Raw genomic sequence first — 20,165 nt, 5'->3', positions numbered from 1 at the left:
TTCAAAACATGGATGGCCATAGAATAACACTTGATTTTCTTCCCTACCATATCAAAAATTCTAGAGATCTTGAGTGAAAGTTTTACTTGCCTTAACAACTGAGAGCGGGTGGGCCAGAAGGTTGCTTGTGACGTTATGGGTTGTTCCCCAGTTTTGAACCAAAGGCTGATTGACACATTTGACTTCCAGTCAAGCAGGGAGCTGTCATGTTATTATAATGATATAATGCCTTAGGCTTATTTACTGTATAAGACATAAGGCACCAATTGCTCACCAGGGATTGGGTAAACACGTTGTGTGTTCATTCGTTAAGACTAGGCACAGGACAACAGTTATACATGTGTATAAAGTTTGAAGGCATCAGAACTGTGTGTGTGTTCTTCTCAAAGCAAAAGTGAGACTAAGACTGAGTCATACAACACATTTCCTTCCTAGTAATATCCCATAAAGGCATATGACAACATGCCCCCTTTTTTAAAAAAAAGATACTTTTCCCCCTTCCAAAGAAGTATAACTGCTTACCATACATGATAATGTTTAGTTACCATTACATAAGTACAGAGAACTGATGAATCTATGAGTCTCTAAAGTGTAAAGGTAATCTGCTGATACACCCAGATCTTGTAATGGTAATCTTGCATGAGGTTTACTTAATTGATCAATGTGATTCATGTGATTGTCATTCCTTGATATTGTTCCTGGTTGCAATAGGACTGCACGGTGAGAGGATTCAGCTGTGGCTCAGTTCGTAGCACCCTCGCCTTTGAATCAGAGGGTTGTGGGTTCATGTCCCACTCCCGGAAACCAAGAACTGTGATTGTACTCGAAAAGAGTTGCAATCTGTGACTGTTGATAACTCGAAAAGAGTTAAAGGGACTCTGTAACAAAAATAAAAAAAATAAAAGGACTGCACAGTGGTTAAGGAGATGGAATGGATCTGATTTGTCCTCAGTTATGCCTCGTTGCACTTTTGTGTGTAATGACTTCGTAGCTCCTTGGTTCTGGACAAATCCTTGCCACCTCGGTTGGTTGCCACATACCTTTCATGGAATCCTGGATGCAAACTTGTTGGCTCGTAAATTCCGGTTGAGTACCAATTGAGTCGGATTGCCACTCCGCTCGTAGTTACTTACCTTGAAATTCAGCCACTCTGATCTCACCCAAACTTCTGACTCAGGCTGGACGAGACCTGTGTAGTGCACCGTGCTCTCAGGTCCTACAGTCGAGGGCAGCTCAGTCGTAGGTAAGTAAGCCACTATATAAACCTTTTTTTTACAGCACTAGCTGCCATAAACCAGGTAAGTTTTAAAGGTCTAGACAAGTTTAAAGGTCTTTAACAAATACCTTTGGTAGAAGGTAGGTTGGTAGGATTTGAGGGGGAGTCAGGTTGGATTGGGCCTGGGAGAGGTTAGACCTTTGGTGGTTGTGGGGGGGCAGTCAGGAGTCCGGTTTTGGGGTGGGGAAGCGGGAACTGGGTAAGGCCTGGAGGGGGCGAGTCAGGAGTCAGGTTGTGTGGCAGGGAAGCGGGAGTTGGTCGGGCCTTGTGGGGGTGGGGGGGAGTCAGGTCATGGGGTGGGGAGTCAAGAGTTGATTCAGGCCTCAGTTGCGCAAGGGTGGAAATTGGGTCAGGTACGTACTGGTCTTCCAAACATGAGCTCTGCCGGTGATAGAATAGTTGCACTTATGTGTCACTCTCAGGCATAACATTGTAATGTGTAGATCTTGCTCGGTCTGTCTACAGTTGAGAATTAGAGATGTCACCATGTGAATCATTCATTCAGCTAGGCTGTTAGCTCTAGGATAATGAGGAGAGGTAATAGTGTGATCGATATTCCACTTCCCACACACATTCTGAAATGGCTTACCAACAAATTGTGGACTGATATCTGTAATGATCTCTCTAGTCACGCTAAATAGACTGAAAATAGCACTTAGAATGTGCATGACAGTTATGCTTGATGTATTGTGTAATGGTCAAATAATGGAGACTTGGCAAAGTAGTCATCGATGATGATGAAGGCAGTGCCATGGAAACGAAAGAGATTGGATGCGATTTTGGACCAAGGGTGGATAGGAACTTCCATGTGGAATCAGTGGTTCTTTGTGCAGACTTGGCATATGCCCTTAACATGCCTCGTACTTCTTGATGATGAATTCAATGTCATTGTTCAAACCTGGCCAAGAGGTTGTCTCTCTTTGAGAGTCTTCTCGTGTGATCTATGCCCATGTGTGAGTGATGAAGTTGTTGAAGAATATCAGGTCACAAAGGCCTGATGATGGCCTGCCTGCCTTTAAACATGACTCCCCAGGAGATGCCTACCTCATCCCAATAAGGCCAAAATGGTCTCAGGTGTTCATGGACATGCTGAATTGAATCAGGCCATCCTTCGATGATAGTTTTCCACAGTTTCTGTTGTGTAGAATCTTTTGCCATTTCTTCTTGTAGCTGCTGGCATTTGCATTGTGCAAAATGAAGCAGATCATACTTGCAATTGCTGAGCCTTTAGCTTCCACAATGTAGAACATCTGTGATACCCAGGAGGATTAATTGTACTTGCACTCCAAACTATGGATGCTGCACATGGAATTAGTGAACTGTTGTACACTGAAAGTTTCACAGCAATAGGTTTTGTCTTGGCCTTCAATGTCTGTGGATGCTTGTCTTTTAGAATTCGCATAAGTATATTGGCACTTGCCCCTGTGTCAATCTTGGCCAATAACAAATAGTTACCAGCTTTCTTAGGACAATGATTCGAATCTCGGCAAGCATTTTGGAAGGTGTGACGGTATCTATGTTTTCCACGAGATTGACGGTGTGAAACATTTGTTCATTGCTCCTCATCTCATCGTGCACATCATCATCATTTTCTGGTTTTCCAATCACCTCCTGTATGTTTCTGATGGAATACCGGATGGTCATTTTTATTGCTTGAAGGTACCCGTTGTGTATGGTATGTTTGGATCAGCACATGGCTCTTTGTTGCTGAATCAGCCTTTGCTCCAGTGCACTGCCTCTGCCAATGGCCCTTTCTGCCACATGCATGGCAGAATTGATGAAAAGCTGGGCATTTCCTTGGTGCATACAGAAGTCCACACTTTCCACATATCTTGCTAGGTTTGGGTGTTCTAGTAAGTGCGTCAACAATTGGGTTTGTACTTAGGACCTGTAAACTTTGTCAACCTGTGAGGATTGCTTCACACTTACATCCATCCTTGAGTAGTTCTTCGATGCTATATGTTTTGGGCTTGTCTAGCAGAGATCTTTCTGGAATTTCATCCATGGGAGTGGATGCGATCACCAACTCAACAATTCTGTCTGCTAGCTCTGCATTTGAAAAATCACTTTGTTTGCATCTGCTGACAAAGTAGTCTATGGATTCTGTAGGCTGTTGTTGAAATGATATGAACTCAAGCCGACGAATACGGAAGTTCAACCTAATTCTGAACTGTTCTCCCAATGAGTCCATATCTCCTGAGGATCCTTTAGCTTATCTGCTGTGTTCAGCCTGTGCCAATCTTCATTCCCAATTGCTCGGTGAATTTTTATAGCATGCTTGTCTGGTCCAGACACACCTGAATTAAGAAACCATAGCTCTGTAGGCTATTTAAACATTTTGAATTTGGACAGTAGGTCAGCTACATCCCAATTCAAACTGGGGAGTTTTGTGGACATTGTGACAATATCCTTTTGACCTTCCTTCTCCTGTAGTGCCTTGGGAAGAGCACCGCTGTAGCTGCTTTCACATGCTTTTCTGAAGTTTCACCCACGAAGACAAATTGTGGCGGGAATGCACCACAGAGTAATGGCGTCTTTACTTTTTATTCAATTTATTGTTCAGCAACTCCCAAAGCCACACGTTATAATTGCAACCCTCTCTGGCCCAATTTATCTGATTTTTTTTTTGATTGGCTTTGTTCACTATCGATCTGGCCCATACCCTGATCACTCACATTTTCCCATTTGAGCTAACCCAGTGCTGGTCCTCTTGACACGTTGTCCCACTCATGGAGTTGACAGGCTCGGCACTGTAATCACACCATAAGGGATCTGTCTGCTTACCTGCTCTCTAATTGCGCACTAGCCTGGTGTTGTATCTCCCAAGCTTTGCCTCACAGTCACCACACTGGGTTTTCAACACTTTTCAGCGATGCAACTTCATTGTGGTCTGATCAAAATTCGAGAGTCTTCTCTTGCATTGTATTATGATCTATGGCTGTTCACCATATCGTACCTGTGCATAATCTTGCTGCCACCTGTCTTACCACTGATAATTTTGTGTTGTTACAAAGATATTATACTTTCAGCTTATTTACTGTACAAGACACAAGGCACCAATCACTCACCAGGGATTGGGTAAACATGTTGTGGGTACATATATTAAGACTAGGCACATGAGCACAGTTTTACATATCTCTGATGCCTTCAAGCTTTATACCTGTGTGTGTACTCTGCTTAAAGCAAAAGTGGGACTAAGGCCAGAATTTTTGGGTCAGTGAGCGGGGTCAGGGCCCGCTTGCCGACGCGTAAAATGACTCGCAGTGACATCGGGCGTGCATCCCGATATCACCGCGCATCATTCAGATTTTCAGTTCGGCAGGCGCGCACCCAAGTCGGCTGCGTGCCCACCGAACTGTCAAAGACCTATTAAGGCCATTTAAATATCAATTAAAACAATAAACTGAGCTGCCCATCCAACCTTAAGATTGGTGGGCAGGCGAAGAGTCCAGGCGGCCTTCACATTTTTCATGGAACCTCATCCATGGGCAGGTTGAGGTTTCATGAAGGTATTTAAAGTTTTATAAAAATTTTTAATAACATTCATAGACGTGTCCCAGCTGATGTGACACTTTGACATGAGGGGACATGCCTTAAATTTTTTTTCTTTTTTTCTATTAAAATTTTCAGAACTTAAACTAATCTCCCTGAGGCAGCTCTGTGCCTCAGGGAGATTTCAGCGCTCCTTCATGCACGTGCACGAAAGAGCGCACTCCCCCCTTCAGGCAACCACCCCTGCCCGCACAGGGAGCGCTCAGCACTTCTGGGCACACATCATGCTGGGTGAGCCTTAGTTGGCCCGCCCACGTAAAATGGCTGCGCGCCCAACTGTGCCCGGTCCTGCCCAACCCCCCCGATGGGGAGATAGTTCTCCCAAAGACTGGATCTCAGCACATTTCCCTTCCAGTGATGTCATTCTGATATCCCTTAAAGGCATATTACAAAAGGAGCCAGCTGATGAAGACCTCTAGACATGTAAGGTTGTGCCTTAGGGATGTGGAGGGGAAGGGTTGGGAGGAAATGGGAAAGGTCAGAGGCCTTGTTTGGGGGGGTGGCCAAATTGGGGGTGGAAATGGGGAAGCAATGGAGGAGGGGGAAGGTAAGGGGGTTTTGGGTTGGAGGGGTTTGCCTGAATTGCAGGCCTGAAGCCAAATTGGAAGCCTTGTGAGGGATTAGAAGCCAGTGGGGAGGGGAAAATTAGAAGTCTTGGGGAGGGGAAATCAACCTTGAAGGGAATCAGAGGCCTAGGGCTTGTTGGGGAAGATTTGCAGCCTGGGAGGAGCTAGGGGGCGCTGAATGGGTAGCTCATTGACCAGTGGGGTTGAGTGGGGCTAATCAGAGGCCTGGCTTTGGGGGGAAGAAGACAGTAGGCCTAAGAGGTGCTGGGTGAGATAGGAGGCCTTGTGGGGAAGATCCTCGGGGAGGGAGGTGCCTGATCACAGGGGTTCCTCAGGCAAGCACACTGTACCCAGGAGGTAGGTGACGCACTCACCTTCTGAATTCACCAAGGCCTCATCTGGATGAAGCTGTCGGGTTCCTTGAGGATCCAGAAACACAACCAACTAACTGGAAAGCTGAATGACAATGAGGCTCGCAACTTTATTATTATATTTAAAGTGCCAATCCTCCTCCTTGGAACAGGCAGGCTGCTGACCTACTTTCTGGCCGCAGTTAAAAGCGGAGGTGGGTGGATTGGAGGCATTTCTAGGTCAAGGATTTGATTTCTAAGACTTCAACTCCCACGCATGGCCCAAACCCACCCTTTCCTTTAGGTTAAAATTTGCCCTTTAAAATTGCCAATAGCTGTGACTTTTAAATATGTGTGAAGGCCTCTCTCTGTTTAAAGATAGCCATAATCAAAGCCAGTGTATTTCATATAATTTTCCTGCCACACAAAACCAATCGTCCACATTAAAAGTCGGGTTAACCATCAAGCATTTGCATGGCTTCTCTGACTAGATCATTGGGATTTTTCAATCCAGGATTTTACTTCCCAAGGTTTAGGATTAAAAGTACACATTTTACAAAGGGAGTTGACAAGCACCTTAGAGACAAGAGGGCTGCATTTCTGAATGCATGCTAATGGAAAGGAGCCCAACCCACTGACCATACATATCGGGGTGTTGCAGGTGCAATGCCCACGCTTTGCTGTCCACTGTTTGATAAGTGGGCAAGGCCAATAATGTACATTTGCAAAATCAGCCTACAAAACCCAGAATGGAGAGATTACATGAAATGGAACCAATACATTTTCTCCAGACATTGCTCAGTTGGAACCACTATTGCCTCTAGGCCAGAAGATTGTGGGTTGAAGGGCTTGAGCACAAAAATCAAGGCTGACACTTCAGTGTTGTACTATTAGAGGTGTGGCCTTTTGGGTGAGTGGTTAAACTAAGGACCTGTCTGCTCTCTCAGGTAGATGTAAAAGATCCCATGGCATGATTTCAAAGAAGAACAGGGCAGTTATCTTCAGTGTTCTGGCCAATATCTACCAATCAATCATCAACATTAAAAGCAGATTATCTGCGTTATCACATTTCTGTTTGAGGGAGCTTGCTGTGGTAAAATTAGCTGCTGTGATTTCTACATTACAACACTGACTCCATGTCAAAAAGTGAAAAGTAAAAAGTAAGCTTTGGGGTGTCTGGTGGTTGTGAAAGGTGCTATATAAATGCAACTTTTTTGTTCCTTTACCAGCTCAGATGGGTTAATGTTCCACCAAAAGAAAATCATGGTTTTAAAAAAATCTTGACCCTGGAAATGGCATGGAAGTGACTGATTTAAGAATTGAAGTTAAAAGGAATTCATTCTTGGGATGATGCACATTCTGATAAAGCTCATTCCCCTCCATAATGAGGGGGTGGGTGAAAAATTTACACAAATCAACTTCAATTTTATTGAAGTAGGGGCTGGTTCATTTTAAATTTGTTTTATATGAACAGAGGGGTAATAATCATTCCTGAGTTGGCCACTCGGAATGGAGGATGCCCCTTGGGCCTATCACCTGCTCCACTCAAACCAGGCCTTCGGTCAACCTACCCGACCCTCAGTCCACCCCAACAGACCTCCGGTTCATCCTCTCAGGCTCCCCCCACCTCCTATCAGGTTGCCAATCTCCCCCAACGGACCCCAGGCCTCCAATTCCAGTCAACGTTATTTCCACCCCTCCCCCCCCCAACCACAATAAAGCCTCTGATTCCACCTCCCATGGGATAGGAGAAAATCTCTAAAAATCCTTTGAAGAGTAGAAAGGCATTGTTTTGTCATGGAACCACTAGAGCAAGTACATTTGTCAAATTCATTTATTAGGGCCAAAAGCAGAGAAACAGTTCTTCCCTTTTGAGCAACCGAAAAAAAAGATATTTTTCAACATGGAGGAAGATCTAATGGCACTACTTACTGAACTATACCCCTTTGATGCTCAGACCTGCCCTCACATAAGAGAACAAAGCAAAAGAGAAATAGCACAAAGAGGCATCACTGCTATGTGCTCCTTTCCAGGTCCTAAAGGCAATTGTTTGAAGTGCACTAAAATTTAAACATCAGAAAAAGGAAATAGGTTTTTAAAAATCTGGGAAAAAAAGAAACAAAATACAAACCTGCAACCATAACTTGTCATGCTGGGACCACTTTCCACCAGCAATACACTGAAATGTGGCATTTTGTCCTGCGTTCACTTCCACGTTCTGAAGCCGGAGAAAATGAGGGGCTTTCCCTGAAGAACAATTCCCAAAGTAACAAGGTTAATCAGTTGGCAGTCCCAACATTACAGTTAACTTATTGGCCAAAAATATTTGCCTGGCATTACTTTGGGGATTCTCCCAATTGGCCACCATAACCAGTGGAGATTGCCAGGACCCCTGTTTAAGCACCAATAGGTACAGTGGCTAATCAGTAGAAATCCCAAAGAGGTTCCCAATTGAGCGCAAGTTAAGAATCAATGATTTAAAAATATCAAAACAGTAACACAAAAACTCATTGCCCCAATCTTATGGTGCAAATAATGATGAGTGTATCAGCAACATTGTTATTAAAAAGTAAATCACACTGCAACTTCATTTGACTGCATTTGTGTGGTTAAATGCAGAAATCAGGAAGTTGCTGTAAAATTTGCCTTGGTCCTCTGGAAACTTCACGATAACAGTATCTCACTGAGAAGCTTTTCAGTCAAACAGATGCAATGGTGTGATGTTGTGGTTCTTAAGTGATAGATATCTGCTAAACAATTCAAAAAATGTTCGGGCTTCTCCATTCAAGTGTAAGTGAAATGTTAAAGTTTGCGATAATGCTTATTTACTGCCACACAGTCTATCCAGCACCAAAAATTAACTTTTACAAGTGTGATGTCTTCTTCCTTTAGATTTTAATTATTGCTGGGGATTTTAAAAAATAATAAGTTTTAAACCCCTTTCTCTTTCGTCACCCCAGCTTTCTTTCCCACTCTTTCTTTCACTTTCTGTCCATGATTTAGCATCGAGTTAACATTGAATTAACTGTTCTAATGTGCACTGCCTGGTTCAGATGGGTTTTCTCACCGAGAGTTCTTAAATCTCATTGGGTAAAGGGACACAAGCTGTTGCTTGCTCTGCTTACAAAGGTCCTCGATCCCTTGTTGCAGGAATAGAAGGTGGGGAAGTTGGGAGGATGCTGTGCAGTTTTAGATTGCTAGGGCTGGATTTTACAGTCCCCTCCGGGTGTGTTTTCAGGGATGTAAATTATGATGGGTGGCTCGCCACTGTCTTCCCACCCACCCCTGAGCAGGTCCCCATAAAACAGTAAGCAGGTGTGTGACGAAATTGGCAGCATGCCCGCCATTTTTAAAAAAGTTAATGGGCAATTGAGCTTAGCTAACAAGCCAACTGACCCAAATATTATGCTGCCTACGCATGGGCGGGTGGAAAGGCCGTTTTTTTTTTTATCCAACTGGTTAAAACGCAGGAAGGAGGGGTGCCCTGTGTACATTGGGGACCCCTTCCCAGCATGATCATACACCCCTTTGTACTTCCCTGTCTGGCCTCCAAAACCCATCCCCCCATCCTCTATACCCTCCTCCCTAGGGTGCCTGATCCCATCTTGCCCTATAAAGCCCGGGACCTACTTAGTCCAGGGTCCATTTCTCTTCTGGGACCTGCATGCATTGAGGGGCGCAAGTCCCACTCTCTGCTCATTTAGGCTGTCCCCTGCATGTTAACACTGCGGCCTGTTTTGAAATTCAGTCAGTTTGAATCCGATTTTTGTAATGTGTGTCGGGTGGGGGTGGTGGGGGTTCCAGCAATAGTGCCCCCCTCCCCACCCCTCCCCGCATAAAATGCAGCTCCAAATCGGTAACTTCAATGAACAGTGAGCTCCATTCATTCATTGCTGGCTGCAATGCCAGGGTCTTAAGATCTTGAGGAAATCACCAGGGGAAAAGTTTAGCCTAAAACTACCAGGCTGAATCTAACTGCAAATTTTCACCCAGTCTTCCACCTTTTTTAAAGTTTTAACAAAACTGGGCTGCTAAGGGAACTTAATGGGGTGGAAAGGACGATGGAAGGAAAATTACATTTAAAGGACAAAAATAGAATATGAAATAATTTTTCAAAAATACTTAAAAGGTCATAAAAATATATACAGAAATAGAAATTTATATAACCAATAAAATCACACCATAGTTATATTAATGTTTGTATTCATATAAAATTGCTTCTGCTATTTTAATGGAATTATACATCCATTTAAAATAAATTGAATATATATGGGTGATAGTCTCAGTTATGATAGCAAAATAAGCAAATTCATTAGTTCCTTATTGCAGATAATATCAGGGCTGTAATGGATATAAATACAATAGATAAACAAAGTCTACCTTAGTTTAAATCTAGGCTACACTATTTATTTTGGCAACGTGCCTTGTCTCTCACAGGGTACAGATGCAGAGGAGCTGAGCAACAATTATGTTATTACAAAATAAAATTTGTCATGTCATATCACCCTTTCCAGGGTAATATTTACTTATTAGAATGTGAAAATCATCAGTTATTCTTAAGTCTTGTTGCCGATTGTTCCACAATTCTGAAAACAACATGGGCTTGATGGGAAAATCTTCCCTTGCCCTCACACAATCCATGCATTCAGAGTAATCTCTGCCTCAATTGTTCCATATCATTGGAATCTTAGTTTATCTTTGCTTCTTGGAGATTCACATTTACCTCCTCTCCATGTCATTGACTCCGCTTCAATTTTCTGAGATACGCCTGTCTACCACAGCTCTCAGTTTCATTCCTCCCGCATGTTCTGTGTCTCTAAAATTATTGTTCTTATTCCAAGCTCCCCTCCTACCCATTCTATGTGAATGTTCCGAGCTATTCCTGCAGCGTAGAGATATCCTCATCCTTTCCTCATTTCTGTAAGTCACTTTACATCTCTCCAAATCCCCACTTTCCGTTTTGTGCCTTTATCCCTTTTACCCCCTCTGCTTTCGCTTAATGAGAATGTCGGCAAAATCATGGAGACCTCATTACCGCTGCCTGTCTGGGAACACAAAGAGGAATGGTGCTGCGCATACTTTAGTAACATACGAAGCTGAATATTACAAGGGTAAATCAGAAAAATTCCTGTTTCAGCATTTCACTCCAGTCAAAATATCAGAAAGGATGGTAATAAATTTTGGCAGATGGAGAGAGGTTCATAATACAGCAACATCAAGAGGCATCATAAGCAGCCTGTGCTGCTTACCCGTCCACTGGTTATTTACCGAATTTTATACGAACTGAAATAGCACAGCCGACATTCTGCTGTCCATTTTTTAACAACTGTGTGTAAGTAAAAACTAATCCATCACCTGTGGTATCCTGTCCTATTTTTAGCAGAACCTTTTTGGAGCAGATCGATCTTAGCAGTCACCTAGGAACCCATCGGAACCCTACCAAACACCCCAGATGACGCACATGTTCGTCCTTTGAGGCGATGATGAATAAGATAAGCAAAGAAAAAGGGTCATTTTTGACTGCTTCTTGGACACCTTTAATGGAACCAAAATTGTGTGGGTTACACACAAAGGGGCAGACTTTCCCCACCAAATTACAGCCCGGCTAGTAAAGTTGGAAATTATCCAGAGTGTCTTATGTATCTCTGAAATGATAACAGACAATTTGTGTTTTATGTCAAAAATGAATTTAAAATATCCATGTGGTATATATTTATGTTGATGTGAAGGCTGGTAGACATGCTGGGAGTTGATGTCTGATTATAGATCAAAATTCAAAATCAGCCACCTACTCCTACCAGACCCAATAGGGCATCTAAGCAATCAGAGAACAGGGACAAGCCTAATAATTTTCCTGTTGCTATAACAACAATCTGATGTCAGGTTGCCAGAATAATAGCTACTGCAGGGGGGGTGGGAGGAATTGTACTAAGAATATATTAGTATTTTTTAACATTAAAATAATTTACTTCAAAAACTAACTCAGAATTTTGATGTCATTTCCCAGCAAGCATAGCATGATCTCGGGGAAAACAAGAAGATTTGTGTAAGAATTCCTTGTTGCTATGGCAAAATGAGATACTGTAGAAAACTGTGATTGCTAGCTGATGCATAGAATGAAAAATATAAAGCAATGAATTACTGGAGAATAAACCACTAAAAGAGAAGTGTGACAATATTCTGGCATGGTAAATCTAGATCTGGAGTTTATTATTGGTAGACTTCTCTGTCCCAATAATCAATACAGTAGAGAAAGCTATGGTACCTAGGCGTATAGAGGCAAAAAAAAAATCTGGACAATTTTCCTACTCTTATAACATCCTAGCTGTAACACTTATTAACAAGTTCACTTGATAACAAACTAGGAATGACTTCAAAGCTTCAGATGTGCAGCATTGAGTGATCATTGGATTCAACTACATGACTGCTATCAATCATACAAATATTTTCACATCATAAGCAACAGTCAGGGAACTCCTTGTACTTAACATTAGAAACAAGTTGCACCAATATTGAAAATGACTTGCTATTACTATTGACTGGGTTTTTTTCCCATCAGAATGACATTGGAATCCTGGATTATTGGTTCATTGATTACTGGCCCTGGTCTTTTCTTCCATTCTGGAAATAGTTTTTGCATATACTGCGTCCTAACATGTATGGGTCCATCCAACTTGCTCAAAGGCCAGCGGATCACTATACAAATTCTTACAAGATAAACTTGAATCTTAATATGTGCGAACTCTGTGCATCTGTTCTATTCTTATACAGTGTGGCACAACTACCCAATTTTGCTTCAATATCATTCTATCTAGTATGTTCATCTCCAATATGGAGAAACACAGCTGGGACAACAAGCCTGTGCTCACAATAGCGGATATCCAGAATAGCTACAATATTTCTGTTCCTCCTGGATCTACAGAATCAAAAGTATAAAGAAATTAACTTGTCTTTTGGTGGGTCATCGTCGGCACTCCAGAGCTCTGATTAGACCACTTTAGAGTCATTTAGGTACATTTTTTGCCCATTTGATAACAATTTCTAGTGGGGTCCTTAAAAAAGGTGTTGATCCTGATTTGTATTTTCAAGATGCCGTACAGCTGTTTCGGGTGAGCACCCTGGACAAGCGGAAGTCAAGCTGCCAATTTACCATCCAATGCACCTCTGGGGAGATTGCGACAAGTCGTTGTAATCCAGAATTGATTCCCTCTAATCAACCTTTTTGCCCAAAAGATGGGCATGACGAGGTCCAGTTTCTTCCCCATTCTGTCTGAACTTCTACAAGTGGTGAAAAATTCTTTCAACTTGAGCAAGTAATAATTTTGAGATCTAAGCCAGGAGTTGACTTTCTTGAACTCTTCCAAAAAATAGATTCTTGGAATGTACAAAACCAGGGCTGCATATGTTCCTCATCTGTCTTGAATTATGTAGCAATACAGTTGTTTTATAACTAATTGATTTTACAATGAAATTCACTAGGAAGATTACAACCAATCAGTTGGTAAAACGATAGCTAAGAACCAACCGCATGGAGACTGGGTCATGTGTAGGTTTGTCCCTACACATGATGCGACGAATGAGCCAGTTTAGTGGCCTTTATGGTCAATTTTCTTTTTTCTGGTACTAGCTTTTAAATTACCTGATTTATTGAATTGAATTATCACTGCATACTGTGGTGAGATTTAAATTCAGGGTTGCTACTCAAGGACCATACCCATTACGCTACCATGTCCTTGTATATTAAAGCTATAATTTTATTGATGTTGAAGTATTTTAGCACTGGTACTTGCAATATAATATTTTTCTAACTGCATCCCGACATTTCTCATGGTGACAGACTTTTTGTGAATTCAACTCCTTTCTTCATAGGTCACAATGCAGGTCGTTAGTTACCTGTGATAATGTTGAAGCAAACTGATATGAATAATTAGTAATTTCAACAATTCCTTGTTTTGTTACTGAGAAAAGGCATCTCACTACTTCAGCTTTAGCAGAATTTAGTTTTTCTCCATAATCAGACAGATATTAAATCAAATATATTATATCCTACTCTTAAAGCTTCATGTTAATCTTGTTCAGTTGTTATCTATTTGTTGGCAATTCTTCAATGGGCTTTTGGTTTCCAATTATGATGCTGTATCGCAAGTCTAAATACTATGCACCACGACTGTGGCCCTTTTTAAGTGCCTCGTGAAGCCATCTCTGAAATTCCTCAGGAGTTGGAGAGGTTCTAAAATGCATGAACAATGCCCCATATCTTCCAAATTTTGTCAAAAGGTAGCTAGCAGAAAACTCTTATTCATCTGATACACAACATTAAATCCATTATTTGCATCCATGCTAGCTCAGGCAGAACATCATCTCTAATTTGGCATTAGTATTGCTAAATGCCCTTGGATTGACATACAGGCATGTATACCTTTACATTCTTTCATTATTATCACCATTGAAGGGATTCAAGTGGGACACTGACCAGTACAAGAACTTCTTCATAGCAACAAGCTCATTAATTGCTTTTCAACAAGTTCATTTACTAAATTTCCTGGCTGGCAGTTGTGTTGGTGGGAGCTTGCGATTAATTGAGGATGTTGAATGGCTTGTCATTTTCCCTCTTCTTTGAAGACACCTTAGTACTGGGACATTATGTTCTGGAATTTTCCTCTGTGATGCCACCTGGAATTGGTTGGCATCGCAACACAGAATGACAAAAACATTGGGCATTGAGGCCTACTGCTGCCATTCTATCTTGATCAGAATTTCCCTACCCCCATCCACAGCACTGGCTGCTGCTTCCCACCCACTGCATGCAAATGAATTCGATGGACTCCGGGTCACTGCAGGAATTTCCTTGTGTTTATCCATGTTAAGACAGTTTCCTGGGATGTCAGGGAGTAGGTCACCGTAGGTCCCATGAAGTGGCAGTAATGGCTCAGGGTGGAGTAAGAAAATTTCTAGCAGCGTGACCTTCCAGTGTCACCTCCCACCAACAGCAAGGTCAGGAGCAGGCAGGTGGGCAGCACGGGAAGGCCACTTGCTGGCCATGTGCTTTCCCCACCTTCGAACACACTGGCGGGGAAGCATAAAATCTAGCCCGTCAATAGCTTTTGTTCCATTTTATGGGCTTGCCTGACAGATAGTTCAGTTCTGTCACATGTATTGCACTTCCAAACCCCAGTGAGACATGACATGGCATTTCCATGAAATATGCAGCCTACTTCAGAAGCTTTGTCAAATTTCTTGTGGATTTTATTATTGTTTTGAACACAAAAATTGTTTCATCTTCAAAGAATCACTTCTGTCTCAATCTTGTCTTCCGTTGTCTGGAATTGATGGCCATCAAATAATTTAGAGTGCCTCACAGTTCCGTGCAACTTGCCAGCGTTTGCTGTTCTGGTTTATACACAAAGGGCAGTCAGTGTATCAGAGGTCACATCTGTCTGTAGCACTGTATTCTGCTGTCTTGAGAGGTTGGTTATGAAAATCAGAGAAAGAAAAAAATTGCAGGGGTTCACAATTCTTGTAATAATGATATTAGTGGTTTAATTTCCAGTAAATGATTTCTAACAAGTTGCTTTATGCCATGTGATTGTCCGGGTTGATCAGTCCAATGTATCTAGCGTAATTTCCTACTTGGTTTCAGTGTCCTTAAAATTGCATGTTGATCGAGTGGAGGCCATCCATTTATATGCGTATGTAGAGAAACAAGCAAATGGGAAGGAGCATGGGAAATAAGGCTGGTGACTTGAAATACAGCGACTATAATAAGAATGGATGTGTTTACCCTTGTTCCTAACCACAGCCAACCTACCCTAAGAAGCATGGCAAGGCTCCTCAAAAATTCACTGGGATGAGCAGCATGAAGATATTGACGTTAACCATTGATCAGAGTGGGCCTATTTCACCTGGCAGGCCAAACCCCTTCCCTAAAAAGCTCCGGACTTTTAGCATTTAAAAGCTGAAGACACTGAGTCAGTGGATGCTAAAAGGGCAGTATGGAATCTGCTGCCTATTATATACCTAGCCTAGTAATCCATAATGCTCTGGAGGTATAAGCTCAAATCTCACCATGGCAGTTGCTGGAATTTAAATTCAGTTAATTAATAAATCTAGAATAAAATATTAGTATCATTAATAATTGCCACAAAACAATTTGATTGCCATAAAACCCCATTTGGCTCACTAATGTCCTTCAGGAGAGGAAATCTGCCATAAATACCTGGTCTGGCCTACATGTGACTCCACACCCACAGTGGCCATGAATTGGCCACTAAAGGGACTCAATTCACCCAGGGGCGAACGGATATCACCATGCCTTCCCCCGCTGCTGGTAAAATCACAGCAGGGTGGGGGGAGAAGGTAGGCACTGGGATTGGTGCAGCTAGCATGGTGCCCAATTTTATGACCCCTGTCCTGCCCCACTTGCCATCGCACCTCTGGGGGGTGGGGGCGGGGGAGAGTGGGCTCTAAAATTCAGCCCAACATTACAATCCTGCAGCTAAACTGGAACCAGTGCTTCTACTTTTTGAAAAAAATGTGTATTTATTTGGATATCAGAGTGATTTTCAAGTCACACTGAAAACTGAAAGTCAATGGAGTGGTCTTCCATTTGTGCCAGCATGAATTCATAGGTATTTTGAGGCCTGGACCTCATTAACATGTCTCTGCAGCTATATGGGAGCTTGCTGGTTCTGGGACAGTGTGAAATTTCCTGGCTCCCCTACTGAGTTAGGTTAGGCCTGATGGGGCATGCAATTCTGGAAAGTGACCTCAAACAGACTGTCAATGGGTATGATTTTTCATGAGAGCCCAGGTGAAGTACTGGTACAATTTAACAGAACATGCACTGTGCACACCCTACCCATTTGTACCCGAAAATTGCAATCGGCACCCTGGTACAGGACCTCATTTTGCAATGTTTAATCTGCTTCCTGTCTAAGAATAAGTGGTAATTTTCCAGTTGGCAGGCTGTTACTAGTAGGTACCACAAGGTTCAGTGCTTGGGCCTCAGCTATTTAATCTAAGTCAAAGTTTGCTGATCCAGGAAAGTAAGCTCAGAGGAGGATACAAAGGGATATGGACAGGTTAGGTGAATTGGCAAAAACTTGGCAAATGGAATATAATGTGTGGAGGTGTGAACTTATCCACTTTGGAAGGGCAAATAGAAAAATATAATATTTTAAATGGTGAGAGATTAGGGAGTGTTAGCATTCAGAGGGACTGGGTGTCATTGTATGTGAATAACAAAGATGCAGGTGCAGCAAGTAGTTAGGAAAGCAAACTAAGGGACTGGAGTGCATGAGAGTGGAATAGTCTTGGTGAGGTCACACCGGTAGTACTATATAAAGTTTTGTACTCCTAACTGAAGGAAGGTTATGTTTGCCTTGGAGGAAGGGCAATGATGATTCTTTAGACTGGTTCTTGGGATGAGCAGATTGTCCCACGAGGAGGGATTGAGTAAACTAGGCCTACATTCCCTAGAATTTAGAGGACTGAGAGTTGGTCTCACTGAAACTTATAAAATTCTTAAGGAGCTTGATAGGGTAGATGCTGGGACAATGTTTACCCCAGGTTAAGGAGTCTAGAACTAGGGGTCACAGTCTCAGAATGAGATGTAGGCTAATTGATCAGAAACTTAACTGGAAAAATACAATGGCTACAAGAGCAGGCCGGAGGCTAGGAATCCTCTGGCGAATAACTCACCTCTTGACTCCCCAAAGCCTATCCCACCATCTACAAGGCACAAGTCAGGAGTGTGTTGGAATACTCTCCACTTGCTTGGATGAGTGCAGCTCTCACAACACTCAAGAAGCTGGACACTGTCCAGGACAAAACAGCCACTTGATTGGCACCCCATCCACAAACATTCACTCCCTCCACCACCGATGCACAGTAGCAGCAGTGTGTACCATCTACAAGATGCATTGCAGGGCCTCACCAAGGCTCCTTAGAAAGCACCTTCCAAATCCACGACCACTACCATCTAGAAGGGCAAGGGCAGCAGATGTATGGGAACACCAACTGGAAAGTTCCCCTCCAAGCCATACATCATCCTGACTTGGAAATATATCGCTGTACCTTCACTGCCGCTGGGTCAAAATCCTGGCACTCCCTCCCTAACAGCACTGTGGGTATACCTACATCACATGGACTGCAGTGGCTCAAGAAGGTGGCTCACCATCACCACCTTCTCAAGGGCAATTAGGGATGGGCAATAAATGCTGGCCTAGCCAGCGAAGCCCACATCCCATGAATGAAGAAGAAAAAATTAGGACTGTGATAAGGAGAAGTTTCTTTGCTCAGAAAGGGTGTGGATCTTTGGGGGGCTGTCGATGCTCAGTCATTGCATATATTCAAGATAAAGATTAAAGGTTATGAGGATAATGTGGGAAGGTAGAGTTAAGGTAGAAGATCAGCCATGGGTGCATTGAATGATGGAGTACGCCTGAAGGCTGAATGGCCTGCACCTACTATTTGTTATGTTCTTATGATCTTATGTTTCACTCACTCATTTACAGGTGTGCCTGGAAATTGCATTAAAAGGTGTTAATGGGGTGATTGAGATGCCCCATTCTCCGATTTTCAATTGCTGGTCATCCATTTTTCAGATAAGAACTGGATGACCAACAGTTGAAAATCTGTCCCCTAAATGTACATATGAATAATATTAAATACTTTCTGTTTACAGATAGTGGTTTCCTTTGATCGATGGCATATATTCCGCTTTCTTGTATGAGCTAATTAAAGGAAGATTAGTGTTTAGTTTTCACTTTGTTCCAGTTAACTACTTCATTTAATCTAAATAACTGAACATGCATGATCAAATATTTCTTGCCATGTAGACAATGTCATTATTTATTTCAATAGATTTTGCCTCCCACTACAGTGGTGGTTTATGGACACATCGTTTCTTAAAATGTTTGTGTTCCTTCGTATTCATCAGTGGTAGAGATAATAAGTTGAGGTTTTGCCTTCATTTTGTTTAGTTCTGAATCTCTGTCCAGTGAAGGTTATTATTCTCCATTGCTCATTATCTTATTGTCATATACAAATTCTCAATCTAGATTGTGGCATTAATTGTTTGTTAAATAATATAACTATTGCAAAATAGTTTTCTGCTAAGTTCCCAATATCTACTGAATAAAAGCAACATTTCTAGCTTATCTTCTCTGAGCCAAAAGTTTCTATTACCAAAAATAAGAGTATTATGGGAGTCTTGATCCAACTTATCAGGAGATCCACCAGCCATGAAGTTTGATTGCACAAATATAGTTGCAGCAAGAGACTCTGTCGATAGAGACTCCGTTGGCAATGAAACAGCTTTCTTCAGAGACAGATCACAAGCTGTTTATATTTTTGGCTCCCCTAGGGTCTGCCTCAGCAAATATTTGGTGGAGATTGAAAACAAAATTTCCCGAGCATGGCATCTAAATAGATTGATTCCGCTTTATAGAAAAAATACAGAGAAAGTGATACCACAAAGTCCTTGGAAATATTATTGGTAGAGTATGAGGATAAAATTAGATGTGGGAGACCATGCAAAACAGACAGAGAAACTGTTGGAGGATATACAGTTCTTTTGAAGCCAATAGAATTGATCGGACATATTGGGTATACCAGGTGATACCATCTGTTTTGTGTCATTGCCTATGTCCAATTTCCCTCCCTTTGTCTTTCAAAGATAAACTTAAATAGATTGAAATACTTATTGCAAGGCCAGCATTTGCCCCTGAAGTTATCTTCACATTAACATTCATTCTAACTGTATTGAAACATATTTTTGATCCAAAATATTGAATTAATTACTCTTGAATTTTTAAAAATTAATTCATGGGATGTAAACATCATTGACAAAGTCAGTGTTTGTTGCCATCCCTAATTGCCACTGTGAAGGAGCCTTCTTGAACTGCTGTAGTCCTTGTGTAGGTACACCCACAGCGCTATTAGGCAAGGAGTTCCAGATTTTGACCCAGCGACAATGAAGGAACGACAATGTATTCCCCAGTCAGTATGGAGTGATACTTGCAGGTGGTGGTGTTCCCATGTGCATCCTGTCCTTGTTCTTCTAGGTATCTCGGGTCGCTGGTTTGGCAAGTGCTGTTGAAAGAGACTTGGCAAATTGCTTTAGTGCATCGGCTAGATGGTACACACTGCTATTACTGTACTTTGGTGGTGAGGGGAGTGAATGTTTATGCTGAAGGATCAGGTACCAATGAAGTGAGCTGCTTTGTCCTGGATCATGTTGAGCTTCTTGAATGTTGTTGGAAATGCAATCATCCAAGCAAGAGTATTCTGTCACAAGCCTAACTTGTGCCTTGTAGATGGCAAACAGCCCTTGGGGAATCAGTAGGTAAGTTATACACCACAGAATTCCCAGCCTCTGACCTCATCTTGTAGTCAGAGTATTTATATGGTTGATCCAGT

The 20,165-nt window shown here is 42.2% G+C and overlaps 1 protein-coding gene across 5 annotated transcripts in view; it reads right to left on the bottom strand.

The window, feature by feature from the left end:
• Positions 1-20,165, bottom strand: part of ptprt (protein tyrosine phosphatase receptor type T) — a 1,450,199-nt gene that overhangs the window by 815,556 nt on the left and 614,478 nt on the right. For all 5 annotated transcript variants that reach the window (XM_078555116.1, XM_078555118.1, XM_078555117.1 and 2 more), the window contains exon 5: positions 7,876-7,991. In XM_078555116.1, the coding sequence (XP_078411242.1) occupies positions 7,876-7,991 (116 nt within the window). The remainder of the gene's footprint in view (positions 1-7,875; positions 7,992-20,165) is intronic.

Source organism: Cetorhinus maximus, chromosome 13 (assembly GCF_964194155.1).
Source record: "Cetorhinus maximus chromosome 13, sCetMax3.hap1.1, whole genome shotgun sequence".
NCBI classification, from domain to species: Eukaryota; Metazoa; Chordata; class Chondrichthyes; order Lamniformes; family Cetorhinidae; genus Cetorhinus; species Cetorhinus maximus.
This window is presented reverse-complemented; position numbering and strand designations above follow the sequence as displayed.